Source organism: Mytilus edulis, chromosome 7 (genome assembly GCF_963676685.1).
Source record: "Mytilus edulis chromosome 7, xbMytEdul2.2, whole genome shotgun sequence".
Classification (NCBI taxonomy): domain Eukaryota; kingdom Metazoa; phylum Mollusca; class Bivalvia; order Mytilida; family Mytilidae; genus Mytilus; species Mytilus edulis.
The window spans coordinates 19,123,495-19,150,352 of NC_092350.1; the positions used below are offsets into that span (position 1 = coordinate 19,123,495).

Genomic DNA, 26,858 nt, shown 5'->3' on the forward strand with positions numbered 1-26,858 from the left:
TTGATTTACATGGTTCATTTGTCAAACAGCAAGTTTTCATGGTTTAATTTGTTATTCAAATACTGTAAACAATGATTGCATGGTGTAAATGTTGTCTGGCATGGTTTTTGTCGAGCCTGCAACTTTTGTTGCAGAAAGCTCGACATAGGGATAGTGATCTGGTGGCGGCAGCGGTGTTAGCTCACTTCTTAAAAGCTTTATATTTTAGAAGGTAGAAGACCTGGATACTTCATACTTTGTATATAGATGCTTCATGTTTCGAAGTTTCCATCAGTCACATGTCCAATGTCCTTGACCTCATTTTCATGGTTCAGTGACCACTTGAAAAAAAAGTTCAAATTTTTTGTAATGTTGAATTCTCTCTTATTATAAGTACATGTGTAATAGGATAACTATATTTGATATGTGCGTATCTTACAAGGTCCTGATGTCTGTCAGACAGTTTTCACTTGACCTCGACCTCATTTCATGGATCAGTGAACAAGGTTAAGTTTTGGTGGTCAAGTCCATATCTCAGATACTATAAGCAATAGGGCTAGTATATTTGGTGTATGGAAGGACTGTAAGGTGTACATGTCCAACTGACAGGTGTCATCTGACCTTGACCTCATTTTCATGGTTCAGTGGTTATAGTTAAATTTTTGTGTTTTGGTCTGTTTTTCTCATACTATATGCAATAGGTCTACTATATTTGTTGTAAGGAATGATTGTAAAGTGTACATATCTAGCGGGCAGATGTCATGTGACCCTGACCTCATTTTCATGGTTCAGTGGTCAAAGTTAAGTTTTTGAGTTTTTGGGCTTTTTATCTAATACTATATGCCATAGGTCAACTATATTTGGTGTATGGAAATATTTTATGTCAGTCACGCAGGTTTTATTTGACCGTGACATCATTTTCACGGTTCATTGCACAGTGTTAAGTTTTTGTTTTTTGGTCTATTTTTCTTTAACTATAAGTAATAGGTCAGCTATATATGTTGTATAGAAACATTGTTAGCTGTACATGTCTGCCTGGCATGGTTCATCTGACCTTGACCTCATTTTCATGGTTTATTGGTCTTTGTTTAGTTATCTTGGTTAATGTTAAGTTTATGTGACAGTTGTAATAAAGCTTAGCTTTATACCTAGGACTATCAACATAATATCAATGATTTATAGTATAGAAGGCGAGACATTTCAGCGTGTGCACTCTTGATATAAACTTGACCTCATCTTCAGGGTTCTTTAGTTGATGTTAAATTTTTGTAATTACAAAAATGTATATTTCATTTGAAATATGGGTTCCTTGCAAGGTCTACATGTCTGGCAGACAGAGTTTATCTGACTTCAACCTCATTTTATGGATCAGTGATACAGGAGTCACCACACCAGGTGAAGTGAGTAACAAAGTCGCTCTAGGTCTCCCCACTTCGCTCTAGAGAAGCTCCAGGGAGAAGTTTATGTCACCTTCATTTTCAATAAAATACCCCAATGTCGCCTCATGATATTTTGAGAAATTCTCTATCCAATTGTAAACGACCAATAGGTAATGAAATATAATTTTGTTATGTTTGTTTAATGTCCAACATCTTTGTAATTGAAAATTGTAGATGGCACCATTTTGTCTTTTCAACTCTCATTATTGAAGACAAGGACTTACTTCCTTAACAATTGTCATGCAAAAAAGATTAGGAAAATAACAAAAAGGTGCAGATTTTTAAAGTAAACATGATCTGTCTATTTTCCTTGAGATCTCCCTGTTGGGCCCTCACTTCTCCCTGTTTGGCTCCCAGGGAGAAGTCACTTCTGTGTGGTGATCCCTGGTGATACGGGTAAGTTGGTACATGGATTCCTTGCAAGATCTACATGTTGGGCAGACAGGATTCATCTGACCTCAACCTCATGGATCAGTGATAAGGGTAAGTTTTATTTAACGTATGGTCTATTTGTTGGAACCATAAGCAATAGGTCAACTATAGATGGTGTATAGAACGATTGTTATGTGATGTCATCCAGCAGGTTTCATCTGACCTTGACCTAATTTTTATGGGTCATTTGTAAAATGTTATGGAATTATTGCATGGTTAATAAGTTGTCTGACATGGTTTATCCGACCTTGACCTCATGTTCATAGTTCATTTGATAATGTTCAACTTATGTAATTATATTTGGTATATGAGTTCCTTGCAAGGTTTTACTGACTTCACCTCTTTTCCTTGTTACTTGGTCAAGTCAATTTCTCAGGCCCTATAGCAATAGGTCATCTATTTTTGCAGTATGGAATTATTAAAAATTTTAAACGTCAACGTCTGACTAGCAGGTTTCATTTGTCCATGACCTCATTTTCATAGTTCATCTGACAATTTATAGTTTTTTTGTGGTTAAGTCTATTTCTCAGTTTCTTTAAGCAATAAAACCACAACATTAGGTGTATTGTATGATTGTAAGGTGTACCATTGCATGTCCTGCTGGTAGGTCTTGTTGGACACTGACCTTATTTTCAGGTTTCATCAGTCAATGTTAAAGTTTTTTGTGGTTTGATATTTTTCTCTGGTACTATAAACAATAGGACAACTAAATTTGATATGCAGAATGATTGTAAGGTGTTCATGTCTGCCTGTAATGCGTCATCTGACCTTGACCCCATTGTCATGAATCATCAATGTTAAGTAACAGTGAATGAATACTGATAAGAATCACATATATTAAGGATTCTAACAAACATAGAAAAAGGGAAAGCTTTCAAATTTTTATTTAGTTGACTGGTTTTATAGGTGCTCAAACAAACTGTGATATACGAATACTGTAAATTATGAAACAAAGAAGAACATAATAAAATATCCAAACTGTATTAACTTGTTTTTGTTATATTTTTATCAAGATATACCATTGGACTAGAATTGATCAGAATTGGATTTTTTTAGATGCAGAAGTCCAATAAAAGAAAGGCAAAAGATACCAAAGGGACATTAAAACTCAGTCAAAAATAAACTGACAACACCATGGGTAAAAAACAAAACTGATAAACAACAGAACACAAAACACAACATACAAAACATAAGACTGAGCAACAAACACTCAGGTGCTCTTGAAGGGTAAGCAGATCCTGCTCCACATGGGGCACTGTCAGGTTGCTCAAGAAGAAGACATTACTAAGTCGTAAAACTTGTGTCTGATCTATTTGTCATTTTAAACAAGAAAAATATGTTTAAACTAAACTAGGTTGCTCAAGTAAGTATATAAGAAGGTAATTGATTGGTTGCTAGAAAACTTAGTTGGTATGAGTTGATACATTTCCTACCACTGGAAATCAATCTATCTATCAACATTGCATTAAAATTTCAAGAAAACATTTTTAAGATCTGTGAATCTCAAAGGACATACCACATAAAAAAAATAAGGCTTGTAAATTTAAAATAAGATCTTGAAGACAAACCAAAGTATAATGAACACATCTAGAGTACTAGGAATAACCTTGTGGGAGGAAATGAATTTAACAGTGACCCAAAATTGTTAGCTTGCTTGTACAGCATTGAGTTTGAGGAGGGACTCAATTTAATGATGACCCAAAATCATTTGCTTTCTTTTAGAGTTTTATGCATGCACATTTGCCTACTGACAGAGGATGTCATGTTATAAAGCATATCATTTCACAAAAATTTCTATATCTGATAACCAAAAAGTATCATGAAAATGATATAGACTACATTCTATTTCATAGGTGTCACAGATTACACAGGTTTAAGTGAAAAAAACAACAATCTGACAAAAAAATCATACAACACTACTTTTATTTGAATGAGATTTTTATTTGAATGAGCATTCACACTATTTCATTTTCAACATTTGAACATTGACCTATATTCATTTACAATCACATTAATACATGTACTATTTCATGATGATGATTTTATATCATATACATGTACACGAATGCTCTTGCCTGAAGAGCCTATTCTTTTGTCCATTCTGACATTGTTCTATTCTTCATGAATCTCAGGTGTTGAAAAGAACTTTCTTTGTTCTAGAGTTTGGTAAATGATTTCTATGCTTCAGTCGTCTAACTGATTCTCGTAAATGTTTGGGATGAATTGGTCCTGGTTCTGACCACTGTTCCATGATATCAAGAGCTAAAATTCAAATAGCAAAACAAATAAAATTTCTTGTACATAATGATATAATGAGGTTTAAATACATTATAGAACATTAAATAATTATTTACAACAATGAATTAAAGTTTTCATGACAAGCTACGTCTATTTATACTTTAACCTACATTACACTCCACTTCATTTTTTCTCATTACATTTACCACAGCTATATTGGAACTTTAAGTAAGGACTTGATACTTTATATATAATGATAGCTCTATGTTTTAGCTTTGAAAATTATACAAACATAAACTTATCTTGATTTTCTATCATGGTTAACTCTCTTTGTCTTAGAACCTACAATTTCTATCTATAAAAATATTATTTTTTTAATCCTTTTGGGTCAAAATTTAACAATTTAGAAATTCCCAGTTGTCTCTGCAATCTGCAACTGAATCCTAATCCCAAATAGTAGTAAAATTATTAAACTTCCAAATAATGTTTATTTCTAAGACTATAAAACACCTATCTATCTATAGCTGATAAAGATTGACATCTAGAAATCAGATGGCTTCAACAGATAACTATCAGTCATTGACTGGAGTATTGATTTATCACACTTTTCTCCCAGATTATTTTTATGAATCAATTTATGGTCGCCATAATCATTCAATTAGTAACATATTATTCTATGGGCTTTGATGAGCTTATCATTGATGAAAACTGGGAACTAAGTTAATAACCCAAAACTGTTGAAGTGATATTGTAACAGAATTTTATGTGTTTCCTATCAGAAAAGGAACTTAAAAAGTTATATATATATATATTTATAATTTTATAATAAAAACTAAAAAGGAACCTGATGTTCAGTAGTTGTTGTTTGTTGGTGTGTTTCATAAGTGTTTATCGTTTTTTACATATAGATTAGACAGTTTGTTTTCCCGTTTGAATGGTTTTACACTAATCATTAGTTGGGCACTTTAATGCTTACTGTATGGTGTGAGCTATATAACACAATTTTCCATATATTGCGGCATTATGGCCTTCTTCATTGGAATAAACAACAAATAAATGTACATTGCTTGGATACATGTACGTTAATCCATAATTACTACTGTGACATTTATTTGCTACGTTTTTTACTGTTTTTATAAGTATTTTCACTAACAATCAATCAGGTTCTAAAAATATTTTTTTTATCCAAAATGCTTCTTCAGTTTTTATGCAAATATCTGTGCCAAATGTTCTTTCAGAAGTGTTTAAGAAAATCCAACCTCATACATGTAACTGTGAGAACTATCTCCAACAAACCAAAGGGTCTAAAATTATTATCCATATAAGATCAAAAAGAAGTACAAATGTATTACCTTCTTCCACTACTTCACCAACAAAGACCTTGGCAATGCCAGACATCGCTATGACAACATTCTGTGATACACTGGACTTGGTGATGGATTGCATCAGCTACAAAATCATACACTATAATCATAAACAGGCAGTAAAAGACCTAATAAAAGGTTTTACATTTGTCATTTCTGGGCTTTTAATTGCTTGCTCTTTGGTATGGAATTTGCTGATTGTTGGAGGCTGTAAGGGTGCTAAGCTTCTGTGTCATTTGGTCTCTGGCGGAGAGTTGTCTATTCAGCAATCATAATTATATCTTTCATTTTTATATTTGACAGTTTTAACCAAAGCACAATGGACTGAAATAAAACTTATTAATTACTGAACTGGACAAATGGCCTTGCAGTGTTCTGCCTCAGGCGCTTGTCATCATTGTACTGTGATGCTATATATATATATTGCTTGATATGCTATCAGAAATTATTGTTGTAAAGGTTATTACTATCACCAGATAACATTTTGGATGTGATTCTCTTATTCACAAACTAAGTTTTTTTCTCTTTCAAATGATTCTTGTTTTACTTGTTTAATAAAAAAAAGTATATACTGATTTTACTCATTAAGGTCAAGGATCAGTAAATAAACTAGTCCATAGATTTTTTTAAAACTAAGAACTCAATTAGATATTGAAAATATACATCAAAAAATGTAAAAAAAAGTATATGTCACCGACTTCGTTTTCAAGAAAAATCCATTTTTAAAATGGTCCGAGAGGGTACTAAATTACATTGAATATATAGGGTAAATCTATATTTTTCTTCTACAATTTTCGGTTTCTGGGATAAATCACGAGAACCGCTCCATAGAATTTTTTTTTAAATTAATATTTTTTTCCTCTTTGTCTTACGAATTAGATGATATTAAAAAAAATATGGTCACCGACTTCGTTTTCCTTGTAGAAGCGACGTAAACCCAACATTTTGACAAAAAAAACATCAAAATTCGTGACGTCGTAATTTTTATTATATAACGTCAAGTTAGCATGCTAATAATTTCCATCGTTCTTCGTGTTGATTATGCACGATGATTATGTGTTTCGTATTGATAGATTCTTTTTATCATAAGAGTCTGGATAATTATCATAAATTTTTATTTAGTATTACCAATATTCTTTATTATTTATATTTTACCACCTTATTATACACTTTTTCTTTTTTTTTCTTTTTTGCATTTTATTCTGCAATTTTTGCCCATTATTCTGTATTCCGTAAACCCCAATCAGACCCTCTTTTATGGATCATTTTAAAAAGAAATTATACGTTGTAAAAAATGTTCATTATCAATATACGTATGTAAAACAATTACTAATTCAGACAAAAATACGTTGTAAGTACATGAACGCAAAAATGGTAAAATCTTAAAAATAGAAATCATCAGGGTTACTGTCTACAAGTTGACGCAATAAAAGATGTAATTGAAGCTATATTTTTTATGCCCCCTCAACTTCCCCTGTACGTCTGTCCGTCCGTCATTCCGTCCGTCCAACATAACTCCTGTCCGTCCGTCCCCCTTTATAGTTTATAGTTATTCCGCAAAACATCTACAGTTTAAATCCTAGAACGTACTTTGCTGTCTGTTTGCATGTGGTCAGGATTTTGATCTTTATTAATATTTGCTCTACACTTCAAGTTAACAAGTAAAACACGCAGACAAACTGACATCTTTGTTAATATCTTTTTTGTTCTGTATAAAATTTATTGTATACAAGTCTACAAAAACGTTTTAAAAAGTTTACTAAATGGTTATTGTTCCATAAGTGTAAATATGTATGCTCGAAGTATATACAGAATCAGTACATGATACACAACATGTGACAAATAAAGGGGGGGGGGGGGGGGGTAGTAATGACAGGAAACTAAATTAAACTAAGGCTTTGATGAATGTAAACTTTAATAAAACTGGAAGTTACATAAGGGGAACAGGAAAATAAGAATATATTGCATCACTTACAACAACCTTTAAATTGACCAGTGATTTTTTATTCATCACTGACCAGCAACACCGAGATAATCCAACGATTTTTAAGGGTCCGTATGAAGTGTGGACCTAAATGTTCTTTATCTTTAGATATAACGCTTATTCTGTAAAATCTTCAATTAACGATTTTGTAAAATTCAGTACATGGTCTACACTATTATATTAAATAATAATTTTATTTTCCGTTGTTATTCTTTATAATTTTGCAAACTTTTTTGTTCAAATTTGACATTCGCTAGTATCCGTTATTCTGCAACTCCCTTTGAGATCTAATTATATGTGACAATAAATTATTGTGCTTCTCTCTCTGAATTTCGCTTTCTCTCAAGACATTTCACAGTAGTCTTTGTGGTACAGTGTATTTTCCAGAAAATACATCGTGTAAAAACATTTCCGAGGAAACCAAATTAACGGAGGTTGAGACATATGACATAAAAACAGATGTACATATTTATGTTTGATATGTCTACACCCCCCCCCCTTTCCCCCCAACCGAAAAAAAAACAAGAAAAAAACAATCGCACACAGGCTGAGACATGACTGGTAATATTGTGTTTTGTTATTTAGTCCATCTACACAAATGAGGTTGGACCTTAAACGGGACTCTGGGATCGGGTGTTTTTCAGCACGGGATTTTGGGATTGATCCTTTATGAATCCGGCTATTCTTTTTTCGAATTTCGGTATGGGATTGAAATTTCTATAAGTTCGGGACCTCGGGATTTCATGTTTTTAAAGCCGGGATTTCGGGATCAGGACCCCTGCACCCCCTGGATGCTGTCTTATTGAAGTACTGACTACTTACGGGATTTACATTTAACTTTCGGTACTGAAAGTCTGTGACATTGTGCATATTTTTCAGTCGGTATATATATATAGTAGTACTATGATATAGAGGTGATTGATATAATCTCGTTCTCAACCTTCAAGTTTTATGAGTGAATTTAGAATTGAGAACAGTTCTATTGTATATTGAGATGCTACTTTCAGCTAGGGTACATTTTTTTTTATTCGGTTAATTTTTACGAATCAATACTATTAGGATACTAAGCCCTGTATAAATCTTTAAACCAAATACTATTTATACATGTATCTATTTAAAGATTTGGGTTCTATTTTTAACATCGAAATTGCGGACGTGAAAGAAAGCACCATTAAAAAAAAACAACGTTAGATTACAAAATGTAGCGATGGATTAATGATCGTGAAACATCATTTTTGCTTATTTTTAATTTGTTATAGTCTAAAAACTGTGTATGAATATTAAAATAATTGTTCCAACCGTGAACAAGGTTAATTAATTTGTATTATAGTTTAGTGTCATCTATGACTGACTGACAGCAGCGGCGAATTTATGACCAGTATTAGTTTATGTGGTTCATTTCCTTTTCTCTAATTTGAAAATATTTTTACTTGTTCCGACTGGTGTGATAATTTTCAAAATATGGGAGATATTATAGTCTTACCGTACAACTTTTAACTTTAGTATTAATGTCCCAAAATTGCACCCTTCTGCTTATTTTCTGCTAGACGATGTCTTTTCCCAGTGAATATAGGGTTTTTGAAAGTACAGTTTTGACATACTACATATAGAATACTTCCGAGACCACACTGTTTTTTCTCATCACAATTATGTAGAAATAGTAGTGAGCAACAGTTTTCACACTTATTTTAACGTCAGCAGATATATACAAACGTCCTGATTTTCATTTTGAAGATCGTCTTCAGGACTGTTTTCATATTCATTTTCAATTTTTAATTTTAGAAAAACAAGTTCATTCTCCTATAAGTAACATACTTTCCGTCAAATTTACCGTTGACGTTGTCCCATCGAAAAGTCGCCGGGTGCAATTTTAACATTGCAAAATCTGGTCAAAGGGACGTAATTCGTACAAAACGTCGCAATATTTCGCGGAATCCGCTAGACGGCGTTCATTTACTGTTACTTTACCTTAACTAGTTCCACTTTTCAATAGAGAATGGTTTTTTTTTGTAACAGTTACATGTACTAAAAGTAAGTACATGTACATATTAAAATACAGGTCAAACAATAATGTTATTACAGTTAAACCAGCTTTAGCCTAATTGTTGATGATGTTTTAGCTACAAGTAAATGATGAACGCTAAGACAATAAAGCCAAGTCAATTTACTGTGTAAGTTTAAACCATAAATCATAATATGATATTTTTTACACTGGACGTTAAGCAACCAACAATCAATCAATCAATCAATGATATTTTTCCTCATTTGAAAACAAAGCTTATTCCAATCCAATGACATTACATTTGTATTTTTTATGTTATATGTATTTTTTGCAAAACATAGTACAAGTACAAGAGGCTGTCACAACGACAGCAAACCGGATTTATTAACATTTATTTGTGTCCTGGCTATATCACAAGAACCATTACTGATGAATGGTGAAAGTGAAAATCGTCAATATCAAATTTGACCTCCATTTTGTCATCAGTATCAACATATTAAAATTTGAAAAGCTTAGATTGAATGGTTCATGAGTAAATGCAACAACCTGAATGGAAACGCCATTTTACGATCTTTCAAGAACCATAACTCCTGAACGGTAAAAGTCAAAATCGTCATTATTGAACTTGACCTCTATTTTGTCATTAGTAACAACATATTAAAATTTCAAAAGCTTTGGTTGAATGGTTCATGAGAAAATGCACGGACACGACGGGAAAAACCATTTTTCAATCTTTCAAGAACCATAACTCCTGAACGGTAAAAGTCAAAATTGTCATTATTGAACTTGACCTCCATTTTGTCATCAGTAACAGCATATTAAAATTTCGGAAGCTTTGGTAGAACAGTTCATGCATAAATGCATAGACACGACTGGAAACTCTATTTTTCAATCTTTCAAGAACCATAACTCCTGAAAGGTAAAAGTCAAATTCGTCATTATTGAACTTGACCTCCATTCTTTCATTAGTAACAACATATTAAAATTTGGGAAGCTTTGGTAGAACAGTTCATGCGTAAATGCACGGACAACTCCATTTTTCAATCTTTCAAGAACCATAACTCCTGAACGGTAAAAGTCAAAATCGCCATTATTGAACTTGACCTTTGTATAGTTGTCAGTAATAACATATTAAAATTTTAAAAGCTTTGGTTGAACGGTTCATGAGTTAATGCACGGACAACATTTGATTGCCGCCCGCCCGCCCGCCCGACAGCCCGTCTGCCGCCCGCCCGCCCGCCGTACATCCCCAAATCACAAAAATCCGGTTAAAAATTGATCATAACATATAAACAGAATTATGTGCATTGAAGACTAAAAAAAATGAGTGAGTTTTATTGTAAAGTTTTTTTTGTGAAACATCTTCCTGTATCATGTGTATGTTATTTGACTGAAACTTGAATTGTTTCAAAGAAAACTTCTTCATACATACAAAGATGTCTTATATTAATGGTTTTGTTTGTTTAGTGGACTTTCTCTTCTTTAAAATTTTGTAGTGGTGTAACTGTTGTTTGTTCTGTTTCAACATGTACATGTTTACAAAATGTAGATTGACCCATTTGTACTCACTAAATTTGTAGTTTTTTATGTAATAAAAATGGCATTATATATGCATGAACAATTTTATACCCGAGTGATACTTCATAGAATGTTTGTTCAAGGCACCATACATGTACATATTTTATAATAATTATTTATACAAAAATTATATATTACCCTTTTAATTGAAGCTTTTGGAAATGCAGCTCTTCTGTACATTTCATATCTATTAAGTTGATCTTCTGTAAAGTTTGACACTAAAACCCTGAAATATACATTCAAAATTACAATACTTTTTCTTTAAACTGCAATTAAGTTCAATTAAAATCACAACTTTAACGCTGAAATAATAAGGTTAAAAGTGGAAGAAAATAATGTATCTATCTTTACTTTAGAATAAGGTCCGGAACACAATTACCATCCCTTGAAACAACTTTGTCAACAAAAGTTCCTAGTGAACATAAGGGCACCAATGATCTCCATGGATGAAAATTTATTGATCCAGCATCTACAGTGAAGTGTCATGGAAAGAATTTAATTCCTTTATTTGCATGTAAGGAATGGTGAACAAAAAACTTCAGAAGCCCCTTTCCAAAAAGTATTTAGCCACTTTTAACAAAAAATTTCATTGCAACATACTCTGCAATACACATTTGTTGATTATGAATGATAACCAGATGTTTTAAAAGGATTGTAAACTAGATATATGCTCTCTAAATTCAGATACAATGTAAGAAATTTCATCAGATTATCAAGTTCCAGTTAATATTCATATTTACTTTTTAATTTGTACAGGGATTCAATATCATCCCTTATTGATTTGCAAGTGTTCTTGGTACCAAATTATGTTTTCATTATGTCTTATTTTCACCTGTTTAAAAAGGGGATTGCTGATTGCGTAAGTCAGTATAAAAGCATGTGTTGAATGTTTTTGTTATTTTCTTTTTCACTTGTTAATAATTTATTTTTTTCATTCAAATTTTGATAGCATTTGCTGAACCAAAATAGTGTAATCAATTGTCTATCTTAATCAAGTGTTCTCCAGTCAGATGTGTCAATTTTTCTGTACAAGCTAGTGATTAGTGGTCTTTTGTAGGATATTATCCCTCAGGACTTTAAAACTGGAATTAGGAAAATTAAATTATACTTCAATAAGCCTATGGATTATGCAATTATGTACAACTGATTATAATTGCTGACATAAATGGCGGCAAGAGAACGAAACAAATTTGTCCATGACGGATGATTTAACGGTTGCAGGGATAATTAGAAGGAGGCTAGGCTCATATAGCAGGTCATGGAGATGAGGCGATTTGCCAGTGGGGAGAGGTTTGATGAATTCATTATACACCTTATCGCTATTTGTCTGCCATTACTGGATATCACACAGGTTCCCATAAAATTTAAATGTCATAAAACATAATAACTGACGCCAAATGGAAAAGTAATTGTTGTATGCATCAAGTTCAAACGGCCGGGACAGCTGGGATTACAATTAGTTGTATTCAGATTGGTTGTTTGTACAATGTCAATACGTACACCTTATCGCTATTTGTCCGCCATTACTGGATATCACACAGGTTCCCGTAAAGTTTTGACGTCATAAAACAAAATAACTGACGCCACAATGGAAAAGTGATTGTTGTATGCGTCAAAAGTTCAAGCGGCCGGGTCAGCCGGGATTAGCGATAAGGTGTATGACGTCCATGACATTGACAATGTAGATATTCAGTGTATTCAGAGGAACAAAGGTATGCCATTCACGTATACAACATTGAGAGCATACAACTGATTGTTTATTACGTACTGCATCTTCAATCGTTCTTCTTCTTGTTTTTCTTTTTTATGTTTATTAGCATTTTCCTCTTCTGGTGTTTCAAGCTTTCTTTTTCTTTCCTGAGATGGGCTAACACTTGATGCCTTTCCATCAGTTTTTGTCTCCTTTAGTTGCTTCTCTGGTGTTGTTTCACTCTCTGATCCAGATTGTCCTTCCTTCTCCACATCTTTTTCCACTTTTATAGGAGAGATTTTCGGTGAATCATTTGGCTGGCTCATTTTGTTTTCACCCGGAAGTGAATATCTGAGAACAAATGCACTTTCAAGTTTGATGTAATTTATGTTTGTATTAAACACATGTGTGACAGGACTAATCTCAGATGAAGGATTTCAAAAGTTGACGTTACGTCATCTTTTTTAAAAGCATTGATCTATTAGCTGAAAGTAAAATACTCAAAAGGTATATGATGACTTTAAAGTTCAACACTTTTGACCAAAAGTGCACTTTTCTCTCCGCCGAAAGCGTATGAATAACAAGTGCCCAGAATGTAAACAAAGTTTCAACATTATGTTTCGTGGTTCAAACTTAATTTGTTCTCCTTTTATTAATTCTGAGAAGACAATGATATGATTCTATAGTTCATTAGTATGGTTGATTTCTCAGCTAATCAATACTTAACTGGGAATGTTTGGTGAACTATTTAATGACATGATCGGCGGATGACCTCATTTCCGGTAAGAGTAAACAGTGAAATCACCTGGACATTTTATCAAGCAAGGAAAAAGAAGGGGAAAAGTGCCTGACAGTAATCTTTTCCATGTGAATTTTCACTTAACCGCTGAAATTTGGAGACTTAAGAATAAACTCCTGAAGGCCCGGGTAAGTAAATTATCAACCGTCAATACTGTCGCCCAGAAAACGGTTCAGTCATCATGAGTGATTAAAGCCCCACGTTATTCTTTTGGTATTGTCTGTTCAGTATGAAGAAACAATAGTGTCATATTGTATACCGTACTTCTAAGATACCAAAATTAAGACTTGCGGTAATTTGGAAGTTTTAAGATCAAAATGATTGGATGTCAGACTTATTCAGAAACTTTTTGAATGTCTGTGCGGTTCTTAAAATAATAGACAAGAGAAAACTTATAGCCTAATATAGGAAGTAAAATTGGTCATTGGAAAGGCTAAAACAATAAGTTTTAATAATCTCCCATATTTATATCTGTGTCAAATGTTAGGGATAAAGCATTAATTTCATTTAAAATTAATTTTCTCCTCTGTCTTGTCATGACACCATATATGATGGCCATAATACACTATCATGACTATAGGCAGTAGCAATTGCACTTACAATCTTGGAACGGCAAGATACACCATACCACACTCCTCAAAGCAAAGTTAAAGCTAAATGTTCAAACGAAGCAGAACCACACAATAGGTAGAAGCCAGTCCGCAATATCCAGACAGGATAGCCACATATCATCATCATGACTATATCGCTATTTGATCGCTAATACTGAACATCACTCGAGTTCTCGCAAATTTTGATGTCGTACATGTAGTAGTGAATGTCTTGACGCCACAAAAAAATGTAATAGTTGGTTGACGTCAATAGTTCATGTGTAATAGATTCATACATATACAATTCTAACAATTGCAGTGAAAGGCTTTGTACATGTATATAGAAATACAAACAGACACCTCCCAACCCCACAGCATTCAGGTGTGAGATTGATATGTTGCTGACACACTACCTGCATTGGTTTTTATATACAATTTACAATGTTTTAGTTTATTAGATGGTGTACCAGTGATATTGTAATCTTTTTTCAAAACTTCGGTTAACTACCTCTACCGTTTTTTATTGGGAAAATGCATATTTTTTTTTATTGAAATAGGGAAATTTGTATATTTTATTTAAAACCCATCTACGATTTTTTGCTGACCTGTGCTGTCTTTTTTGCACTGTTTTTCATGTATATTTTAATTTGGTTGTCAGACATTTTCAACCTGAAAGGTACTTTTTGGAGAGGGGAAAGAAACAGAAACAATGATGGTATTTATTGCATTGAAAACCACATGTGTTACAAACACCATGATGATTCTGATCAGAAAACCGGATCTCAAAAGTGCTTCCTAACATCAAAATAATAACATGAATACGAAATTTACAAACATTACTACCAATGCCATCACTGTTTGGGGAAAATGTAAACTTCAGGGATCTCCATGGCCTGTCTTGCGCCATCGTCAAATGACTTGCACTATCGTTCAAATGTCTTGCGCCATCGTCAAATGACTTGCGCCATCGTTCAAAACTGTGATAGTTTTTATAGCCTGATGCCATTTTTTTAGCAATTATAATCAAATGCATGTAATTGCATAACCTTCAGGCTTTCTTTACAGTATAATCCAGTTCAAACGCCTGAGGGATATCCGGATTAGATCGCTAATCACTTGTACCTGAGCCCTGAGCTTGTACAGGTAGATCAACAAAGCAGACAGGAGAATATTATCTGAAGATAGACGATTCATTTGTCAAATTATTTAATTAAGTTTCCGCAAATGCTTATGATAATTCAGATTAAATAAATAAATTAATAGTCCAGTTACAAAGTTTAACAACAACAAGTAGAACACATGCTTTTATTTTGACTTACGCAATCAGCATCCCCCTTTTTAAGAAGTACAAAATAAGACGTAAAACAGAGAAGTTATTATTTCATCGCATATAACTGGAGTACTGCTGTATTGTAACGATAATATATAGTGTTTCCTACAGGTGGTTTTGGCGTGTAATGGCGCCCTGCCGCGATTTCTTGACGCCCTGCCCTTTTTGGGGAAAAAAATTGGCGCCCTGCCCTAATTTTGTCGAAATTCCTGACGCCATGCCTTTATCGTCGTAATTAACAACCGGTACTGAAAGACATATTTTATGAATACCGCTCGAGTTATTTCCCTTCAAAACAAAAGTTCACTAGGTCGCCATTTAGTAATCGATTTCGTAATCAGCTGATTAGCAAACTGCAATAGATTGAATAGTGAATACAGATACTAATCACGGGTCCTGATTGTATCCCCCAAGTCCCAGAAACATCGTTTTGCCTAGAAGATTAATGAAAAAACATCGTTGTGATGCTTAGATAATTTTTTTTTACAGCTGATAGATTTCTAATTTACATAATTTACATTGTTTGCATGGTTGAACAAGCCAATGAACGGCGATCATGAGACATTTGTCAAATTGAAAAGTAAAAATTCTTTGCAAACTATTTTTTAGATACAAATGCTTGACTGTACCTTAAATGAAATGAATAAAAATCCAAACTAAATTATTAAAAGCAGAATAATCCAGAAAATAAATGAATTCCTTGATCAAATGTTTTCTTTTGTTTACAAACATGTCACATGATCATTTTAGGCGGGGAAAATACTTGGGAAAACACCTAAGTAACAGACAACTATGTCTGGCTATTTATAGACATTGAAAATAAACAGCTGATATGGTAGTGCCATGAAAGTAGTAAAACTTGTTGTATCTATATTAATTTAATTTGGAAAAGGGTGTAGAGGGGAAGGGGTTAATTTGTAAAGTTATTTTTTTTTGTAATTTAATAAATTTTGGTTACTAAAAATTACCCTGGATATCAGGGAATGTGTCAACCTGTTTTTAGGGAAAAAAAGGAGGATTTGTCAATGACAATTGATATGACCAAAGCAATATTTTTATATACATGTATATGACATAGTGCTTTCTTGTTTTTAAAGAACTGATTTTGTTTTTAATTGTGTTTATTGTTTTAAATATTTCATATATATATGTTTTAAACACTTTTTCTTGTTTAACAATTTGTTTTAATGATTGATTACAGATGTATATGTCCTTTTTATAGTATTAAACTAGTATGTTTTAAATGAATCCATTTTATAGAAATTAAGTAAGTGCCCTAAAATTGTTGTCCATCGCGCTTAATGTGCCCTCTGAGCTAACAATTACCCTGCCCTTTTTAAAAGCTGCAGGAAACACTAATATAGAATTACTTTAAATGTTAAAAAGTAAAAACTTTTAATATTTCCTGTAAATAAATATTGTATCGTAATTCCGAATTCATTTCGTAGTTTACAATCAAATTGATACATCCGCGTTTCCGGTTTCTATTCAGACTCGAAAGATGCATGTTGCATATAGTATCGATTTGCTAGATAAAGTCATTAAAAACCTTTTCATATGACAACGTTCGCTTTACAAATCTTTTTAACCTTTACATAACCCGTACGACTCGTTTTGTCGTTGCTGCAAACCAGCCACACCGGTAATGGATTCATGAATTCTGAATTTGACAATGTCCGTGAAAAATAAGCTCTACATGAATTTTAACCCCCATTACAATTGCCAAAAATAGCAAGAAAACTACATTAGGACCTTTCGTGATAGCTATTGGTCATTCTCGACTAAGGGAAAGGGAGGGACACAAGGGCTTGGCCTTTAAAGGTTACAAACGGCAATTATTGAAAATATATATACTTTTATATAGTATTTATAATGAAAATTCAAATAAATATAAATTAAATAAGCAATGTTCACCTATCCTTATGTGGAGGGATGAAATACTTTCGATCGCGCTACACTGTACGGCGTAAATACAGTTTATGATGGTGAAAGTTCCTCCATTGTTCAATTTTCATCCATGGAGATCCCTGAACTTTTTGGGAGGAATTTTAAACATTTTTTTTAGTAATTGGGAATTTTCTCTAGGGGAAAAAGCTGAATTTTGGCTGTAATATGAGGCAAACAATATCACTGTGTACATGTATGCCACCACTTTCAACTTACATGTACATCATTTATCTTCATTGCTTTGATTGGTAGAGCAATTCCTAATCAACCACCAACAAACTCTTTCACATTAATTTCAGATTAATATTCCCATGAAAAAAGTTCCTTCACACAAGAAAGTTGATTTCCTATGACATCATTTCACAAGCTCTTTCACACATACACAAAGATCAATCAGACAAGCTCTTTCACACTGATGCAGGAATAATAATTTCCAAATCCAACAAGCTCTTTCACAGGAAGATTGACATTCCAATCCCATAGGGCTCTTTCAAACACACAAAGATTGAATTCCCAATCTGACCAGCTCTTTTGAATTCACACACACGAAGATTGACTTCCAAATCTGACAAGCTCTTTCACACACACATATCAATTTCCTTTATAGCAAGCTCTTTCACATAGATGAAAGATTGTTTTCCCAATCTGTAAAGCTCCTTCACACAGGAATGCTGATTTCAAAATCCAACAAAACTCAACCAAAAATTGTTTTCCCTTCTTTAGTCATGATCATGGTTATAGAATTCTGTTAACTGTTTTCAAAGCTGTAATCAAAAGCAAAGAATGCAACACATACATGTATTCTTTGCTTATTGATAGAATGGACATTTTGTTGCATAAAGGTGGGAACACTGCATCGTCCAATTCAGTATTACTAGCAGTCTACATGCTTAACCACAAGTCCTACAGCATTGGCTAGTAAAATTCTTTTCTACGATTAAACAGAATCCAACTAAAATTTTCAAAAAATTGAGCTTCTGGCTTCTGAGCATGTGGACTCAAAAAGTTTTAAGCGTGAAGGTTGTAGTAATATAAATACTGAACATTTGATTTGTAATGAGGTAGGTCATTTAATCGACATTGACACCTGTTCGTTTTACAAACAAATACTATAAATTACTAAACATAATTAGTATACATTCTGAAACCTGCACAAACTTTATGTTAGCTTTATGTCAACAAGAAAATGTTAAGTTGTTTATATAATTCATTGATAGAATTAATTACATGTACATAATTGTACGGGAGAACTATATTAGACAAGAGGAGACCAATACAGATGTTTGATGATGACCGCATACATGTACAATGATGTATATGTATTACATAGTATTACATAATATTTGAGACTGCAGAATTTTGTCCTTGGTGCAATGTAGGCGTTAAGATATTGATTTCATTTAGCAGTTGATCTGTGTTATATATTTTATTGTATAAATTTCATTAAATGTTAATATGACTGTGGATATATTCTTCAATTGTTTAAATTAAAGGAGATGTAGGGTAAATCATTAATGACAAATCATTGTCCATGAAACAACAAATTAACACATAACTTAGTCTTTCATTGCTAGTACTTTTCCCATTTTAAACAAGTCATTGGTACCCCTTGATTAAGAAATGACAATATACATTGTATTATGTAAGGTATTCATAGAATAAATAAAAAAAGTTCCTCTCTAAAATGTTCGAAAGACCTACCCTACATTAAAAAAAGTATCAGAAGGTAGCATTATAGCCTTAAACAATGGATAAGATATATACCATTCTGTATGACAAACATGAAATTGTTCAGGATTTGAAGAGCTTATTTATTCACTCAAATTAGAACACCAATTATCTGACATGAGGATAATTGTATTCTTAGAACTGGATTATCAGCGGTACGGTACCCTTTTAGATCAGTTTTATATTGAAAAATCTAAATATAAACTTTTTTAAAATGTCTCAAAGTAATAATAAAAGTATTACACAATACCAAAACCATATCAAAATAATATTGCAATGTATATTCATGTATATATTAATTATGCACCTGTCATTCTAGAGTTATGCCCCTTTGCAAATAGAAAAATTGCTGAATCTTGTTTCTGCCACCTTACTTAAGTTTGCTTCAACCAAATGTTATAAATGAAACTAATATGCTATGCTTATTTTATAACCATTAAATACAGAACAAGTTTGAGTTTTGGCGATGTCACTTAAAATTTCTAGAGTTATGCCCCTTTACAAATGGAAAAATTGCTTATTTTTCTTTTCCGTTCTCTAGCTATACATATAGTTTGCCTCAACCAAATGTTAAACACTTATACACTATGCTTATTACCACAAAACTCAGATCAAGTACCAATTTGGGTAGTGTCACTTTTACTGTTCTTCAGTTATTATGCCCTTCATAACTTTATATGATATGCAAGCAGGCCTAAGGGCATCATGTGTGTCCCATGGACATATTCCCTATTTTGTAACATGTACAAAGATTGGCTGTAATAGTTCCTACCTTGAAGTTCTAAGTACAGTACTCAAAAGGGCCTTGCAATTGCTGGACAAAGTACTGTATTACTAGCCTGTAAAAACTGAGGTTGTGAGTTTGAATCCAGCATGTGGCAAGTTTGCTCAAGGTCAATCTTAGGATTGTAAGTTTTCCTACAGTACTACAGGTCAGTAGTTCTTTAGGCACTTGAACTTCCTAGGCTTCTACCAATAAAAACTGACTGCCAACAAACAGCACAAAAGTGCCAAAAGTAGAGTTAAAAACACCCACCAATTAAAGTACTCCATCATTGATGGATAATTGTATATAAGACCTATACATAATTACCAGACCTGCTGGACATATAATTTTATATTTAGATACTTTAATAACTGAGGAAAACATTACATTTTGCACATGTAAGTTAATGTTATGATGTTATGGTTTAAACCTTTCAACTTTTAAACAGTTATTATTATTTTTTATTTGCATGACATTAACTATTTATTTCTGACAAATTTGAACCCCATGTGAAATAATAACTTTTTACACTTGTTCTCTTAAAATCAGCTCAGCTGTTGTATTTCCAAATTACTCATAAATATAGCAATACAATGGGTGCTGCACGTCGTGTGGAGCAGGATCTGCTTACCCTTCCAGCGCACCTGATGAGATCACCCCAAGTTGTTGATGGGGTACATGTTGTTAAGTCTTTATTTTTCTATGTTGTTTTGTGTACTTATCTTTTTCTTTTTAAGCTATGGTGTTGTTGTTTTATTTTCAATGTATGAGTTTGAATGTCCCTCTGATATCTGTCGCCCCTCTTTTATGTCTGATGGAGATTTAAATCCATATGGCGTGGCATTTGTTAATTTCTGATCCTTATTTACAGGAATTTAAAAACTTGTTAAATATAAGGCAATCAAACAGCAACCCTTTATATAGATATAGGAAGATGTGGTGTGAGTGCCAATGAGACAACTCTCCATACAAATAACAATTTAAAAAGTAAACCATTATAGGTTAAAGTACGGCCTTCAACACGGAGCCTTGGCTCACACCGAACAACAAGCTATAAAGGGCCCCAAAATTACTAATGTAAAACCATTCAAACGGGAAAACCAACGGTCTAATCTATATAAACAAAACGAGAAACGAGAAACACGTATATATTACATAAACAAAAAACCTGTAATAATCAGATTACATCTTGATCTAGAGGTCACAATATATTGTTCAATTTTCAAACTACCCACAAAACTTATATTGATACTTAACCTATACATGTACTAACAAAACCGCATTGCTTACCAATACATGTACATATTATAATTACTGTATAGGGTGTTTATTGAGTGTGAAAGCAATGACTTGGTAAAACTTCAGTTTTGTTATATTAGTATTATTACCCTTAAGTTATTGTTGTGGTTTGTGGTCTATAATTAAATGGTGATCAAACCCCAGTAATATACGGTGTATATTTAAACATAGGTAGTGTTTTGTTACACTATACCTATATTTTTGTTGGGAATGATAATATTTTTATTTCATTAAGAATTCAATAGACTAAAAGGGGTATACATTGTATATATAGGTACATTTTGTATCTGATAATACATGTTTTAAACAAATGTACCCGGTAAAGAAAACTTTTGTGGTTTACATTCAGGTTAAATGAAAGTTTTGCCAAAAATTCAAAAATAAGGACAATTTCATAAATATTTCTTTTGGGAAAACATGTGTTAAAAGTTAATTTTGTAATTATTTATTATTCTCTGGTGGGTGTTATAGATCTAGGGTAAACTTTGTTGATACAGGAAAAACTATATAATTTCAATTTGCCATTGAATATATATGAACATTTAGATACATGCATACATTTTTGTCATACTGACAAAATTAAAATGAAAAATATTTTATTCAACAGATATTTTATTCTCTGGCAGTTTGGTTAATTGCAATTATTTTATAGTGAAAGCAGTGTTTTCTGAAGCTCAACTTTTGTTTGAATCTGGAATATGTACAAAGTTTAACTTTTTAATTTCACTTCAGATACTGTTTTAACCTTCTTCTGGTATGAAAGTTATTATGAATAAGAGGCTTGAATGTTTAAGTAAAACTTTCACAATAAATTTGTGTCCACATCTTCGTGATCTTTAAAAATCAGTAAAAGTCCCAATCTCCTGCTGGTTTTAAATTTAGTGTGTGGACATTTGTTTTACCTTCCAATAAAGCCATAAATATATTAATTATGTGGACTGTGATGTAGTTTTGGTCAGAGACAGGTGTCTGTAGAGATTGTAACTTGTCAAGGAAGTCAATGTCAGACATTCTATTACAAATGTCATCATAAAAACTGGACAGGTACAACATGCTAATTACTACTAAAACATACCTGGACACACATAACAATTATTGACCACAAGATTTTAAATCTTATCACATTTAAATGTGAGCATGGTTTATTTTTGTGAATATGGATTTTACACTGTTTTTCTCATTGTCTATTAAATGAAGAAATTGGCACGTTTTTTTAAGGTATGTATGTATGCCTGTTAATCATGCTGTCTTAAGTGCCAATAATCACTTATTCAATAAAAATTGCAAAAGTTTGAAAATTAAAACAAAAAGCTTGTTGACATGTAAAGTCAAAGACACATTCTTATTCCTATACCTGCTGCTGTTATGTATGTTCTATTTATTGACCTTAATTATTTTACTGTGGATCAATTAGTTAATAACGATTAACATAGATAGGATTAGATATTTATAAAAGTTATAAATAGCCTTCAGGATATATCAGAAAAGACAATTGAAAAAGTTTAAAAAGTATATCAAATGGCCATATGCCAGAGACAAGTTTAATCTTTTAAGAAGATTTTGGTCGTGTGCACAGAAATGTGTATATAAGGTTATTTAGTCGATGGTATTAATTTTGTCATTTACTTAAACATAAAATACCATTTGTCATTAAGTGCCTACTGCTTATTCTTCATGTGCATATAAATGTCAAGTTGTACAATTCAAACAGAAATACATTCCCATTTGTAATATGGATTTATATCAAATATCAAATTAGTATTTGAATATGGATAAACCATTTCTTTTGGATCTGGTCTCAAAGTTATTTACTAAAGAGCAGGTATGGAGCATTCAATTTGTTTTATCTTTAATTTTGTTCAAATAAAAAGATTTGGAGTGTTTGTAAGTTGTTATAAGTTAAGATTTATTGCTTTGTTTGTTGGGTGTTAAGACAGTACATGGTACTACACCCATAAACATATTCCATCTTAGAAGGACCAGAGTTCACAGGCATAAGTACATAATTGGCCTTGTGTGTAAAATGATTAAATCGTGACTTATTTCTTTTCTTTCAGAAACTCAATACATTCATTATTATTTGCTTATTTATAACAAAGGTTCTTGTAGGCTTTTGATGTTGTGAATCCTGATTTCTGGAGGGAGGGGGAGAATTTTTGTGGAAATGGAAGTGAAATGTTGTTCTTAGCCCCTTTTTTATTTGATTGGGGAGTCACGTTTTACTTTTTGCTGTTCTGTGCCCAATGTCCAAAAGACCATGCAATATTCAAAGATTCTATATCAAAATTACAGTTTTCACTCATTTATAGATAATTCGCAGAATCCTTGTGGTGATATGCAAGGACTCCTGTATAACTGCAAGGAGACTATGTTTTTCCCCTGTTACTTTGTCATAAAGCAGAGCAGAAGAAAGTGAAATTTTAATGTCTGATTAGCCATCATTGTTTGTGCTTTGTCGCCTTTGGTTCTAATTGGATTTTAATAAAATTCTTGTCAAAGATTTACATCAGCAGTATCTCAAATAATTGGAAACCTGCAATGGTCAAATGTTTTAAGGGAGTTATAGGCTTTAGAATATAGATGCCATTAAATATTTATATTGTTTGCAAGCTTTCAGGGTTAGAATTGTTTAGAACCTGTAGTTTTACTGAAATATTTGGCCCTTATAACTTATTTTGATTCAAGCATCACTGATGAGTCTTTTTTAGACAAAACATGTGTCTGGTATTCAAAAGAAGTAATAATCTGGTGTCTATGATGAGTATATTTATAAAGAAGGTTTAAAAGAAGTAATAATCTGGTTTATCGGTCGTCCAACTGTCTATATCTATCGGCTCAGCTCTTAATAACACTCCATATCACGGCTTTGTGACGTCAAATACGTTGACCTGGACATATCAGCGACGTCATAATGTTTGAACCGACGTTGATAAGTTTGACCCGAACTTATCAAGTCAACTTCCGGTTGCTGGTGAAACTAAGACAATACTTCCAAAAGACGCAAATACAGCCCGATAAATCGATTATCAGGTTATCGGCATATTAATATTGTAAAATATTAGCTGCTCGACATAATATGAAGGCTTTTTGATCTCGTTCGCTGCGCTTACTCGACAAAAAGCTTCATATTATGTCTCGCAGCTGATATTTTACGATATCAAAATGCAGACAACCTGATAATCGGTACGTCTATGATGAGTATATTTATGAAGAAGGTTTAAAAGAAGTAATAATCTGGTGTCTATGATGAGTATATTTATAGTGAAAGTTTGCCTCATTGTTTTTGAGGTATAAATTTATCATGATTTTCTTAAAACATGTGATTCGAAAAGAGAAATTAACATGTATGATGTAGCTTTTGTAATTTGTATCATTCTTAGACCTTGAACTTTGCAGTTGTCCAGTTTAACCTTTCATTGACCTTGTGATTAATACAGTATATAAGTTAGAGTTCCAGCTTCAATGGATGAACTGAAATAGAATCTGTAATTGACAGAAAACAGTTAACAAACTGACACATGTTAATATTCTTTTTAATTTGCTGTCAAAATTATGGTCAAATAGCTTTGTTTTAATATTTAAACAGTAGTTACATTTGTACCCTCATTCAGATGTCATAAAATACTAGACCGAAAATTGCTTACTACATGTTTTGTGTAATTTTTGCCAGTGAAAGGAAATTTGAAAAGACATGCGTGAAGTTAAGAAAATTGTTGGGCTAAAAAAAACTGACAGTCTGTGTTCTTCCCGGCATTTTCAGATAGCACCAGCATTGGTCTTTATACAGCACTGTTTCCCTACAATTATTGCAAGCACATATGATACCAATAGGTTCAATTAATAAAATCTTTCCACAATGTTAACAAGGTTAAGGTGCTTTAAAACCCTTGGGAGAATAATTGAAAATAAAAATTCAAATAAAATTTAAATAGAAATATGCAGCTACTTGAGATATGGAGATATTTCCATTAATATTTTCTAAGTTGTGGTCAAAATCTGCACTAATTTGTCCTTTCTGTTTTATTTACAAGACATCTATTTGTAGCTATAAACATTTTTAATTAATCAAGATTAAATCTAATGCTTATTCAACCTTTCACAAATCTAATCATTGTTATTTAAATTTTAAAATCAACACTTTGACAAAACATTACCTTTCTAAAAGCCTTTCTAAAAGCCAATGTTGTTGTTGGTAATTGTCTTGTTTTGTATCATAATAAACCATTCAATTACTGCTATAAAGGATGTGTAGATCTGGATTAACCATCAGCAAAATCAGAACCAAAAGTCATTACGGACATCCAAATATTGTTATTCAAATTTATCCTTGTTTTGAAACAATGATCTAAAATTATAATCTAATTTGAATACATTGCTTTAAACTTTCTTCTCTTAACCCTCATCAGGAAAAACAAAAGGCTAACTTACTACAGATCATACCTTGCTATATGTACATTTATATACACATGTAGTATAGGGAAACTTATCAGAAGATCCTTTGAAGTTTTCTTCTAGTACTTTGAAGATGTGCATACCTGCAAATTGTACACTGTAACAGTAAAGAAAAATTCAAAGTATAAAAGTAATGCTATTTATAGTGTCACTGAATACGTTAATTTTGTGTTTGGCAGTACATGTATCTTCAACATTTTGTTGTTCTGTAATCCACTACATGCTGGTTATATAAATCCTTGTATTAACAGAGCATGCAGTAATTAATGTAATATTTCGCAATACAATCTTTGCTGTTCACAAAACTAATGATTGATTACATTTCCAGAGTCGCCGCTCCAAGATGGCCACAGTAGGAGAACAATCACAAGTGGTCAGTAACCATACAAAAGATAAAGCAACCAAGGCAAAGGTCACTCTTGAAAACTACTACTCAAACCTTATAGAATCTTACCAAGATAGAGAAAAAAGGTAAGCTAAAGGTCATGTCAAAGGTCAAACTTGAAAACTACTACTCAAACCTTATAGAATCTTACCAAGATAGAGAAAAAAGGTAAGCTAAAGGTCACGACAAAGGTCACTCTTGAAAACTACTACTCAAACCTTATAGAATCTTACCAAGATAGAGAAAAAAGGTAAGCTAAAGGTCACGACAAAGGTCACTCTTGAAAACTACTAAAACCTTATAGAATCTTACCAAGATAGAGAAAAAAGGTAAGCTAAAGGTCATGACAAAGGTCAAAGGTCAAACTTGAAAACTACTACTCGAACCTTATAGAATCTTACCAAGATCAAGTAAAAAGCTGGTAACCTGAAGGTCATGTAAAGGTCACTTTTGAAAATACTACTGAAACCTTAGAGAATCAGTAAGATCTAGAAAAAAGTTAAATTGTGGCATATTGATATAGAGGTCATGGTGAAGGTCACAAACTACAACTTACCATTTAGATTCTTACATTTAAAAAGTACCTGTTACTTGAGAAAATCCTTTTAAAATTTATTTTATTATATGCATGTGGACAACTTCAACTAGAAAAAAAAACTGACAATGGCAGAACAAAAATTGTTGAATAATTTTGTTGAAAATCTTGTTTAAAAACATGAAGGTTTGTTCATTGATGAGTACATTAATAAGATATACAGATATACACACAATCAGTAAGTCATGCTTGTTTTAGCATTCATTGTACTTGTACAGGCTCAGTACTAGGCTTAAATTAAAATATTGTTTGTTTGCCCTT

General features: G+C 32.4%; 2 protein-coding genes across 4 annotated transcripts in view; one reads left to right on the forward strand and one right to left on the reverse strand.

The window, feature by feature from the left end:
• Positions 1-3,770: 3,770 nt before the first annotated feature.
• LOC139480936 (transcription initiation factor TFIID subunit 11-like) lies at positions 3,771-13,078 on the reverse strand. Its single transcript, XM_071263918.1, has 4 exons — positions 12,785-13,078; positions 11,155-11,242; positions 5,441-5,537; positions 3,771-4,112 (listed from the first exon to the last, which is right to left on the reverse strand). Exons 1-4 carry the CDS (start codon positions 13,030-13,032, stop codon positions 3,979-3,981), a joined length of 567 nt encoding a protein of 188 aa, XP_071120019.1. The 5' UTR covers positions 13,033-13,078; the 3' UTR covers positions 3,771-3,978.
• A 193-nt stretch (positions 13,079-13,271) lies between these two features.
• Positions 13,272-26,858, forward strand: part of LOC139480935 (serine/threonine-protein kinase 38-like) — a 47,571-nt gene continuing 33,984 nt past the window's right edge. The window contains exons 1-2 of one of the 3 annotated variants that reach the window (XM_071263916.1): positions 13,272-13,633; positions 25,946-26,088. In XM_071263916.1, coding sequence (XP_071120017.1) covers positions 25,961-26,088 — 128 coding nt within the window. In that variant the 5' untranslated portion in view covers positions 13,272-13,633; positions 25,946-25,960. Of the gene's footprint in view, positions 13,634-22,852; positions 22,988-25,945; positions 26,089-26,270; positions 26,332-26,858 lie in introns of those variants that run through there. The other 2 variants (XM_071263915.1, XM_071263917.1) reach the window with 2 other exon arrangements.

What these genes read in the sequence shown, in the direction of transcription:
- LOC139480936 (XM_071263918.1), bottom strand. Translation starts at nt 13,032, where the DNA reads ATGAGCCAGCCAAATGATTCACCGAAAATCTCTCCTATAAAAGTGGAA. An exon ending in CAAAAGCTTCAATTAAAAGG is followed by an intron (nt 5,538 to 11,154) that starts GTAATATATAAT and finishes ATGATTTTGTAG; the next exon opens with CTGATGCAATCCATCACCAA. An exon ending in TGGTGAAGTAGTGGAAGAAG is followed by an intron (nt 4,113 to 5,440) that starts GTAATACATTTG and finishes TTTGAATTTTAG; the next exon opens with CTCTTGATATCATGGAACAG.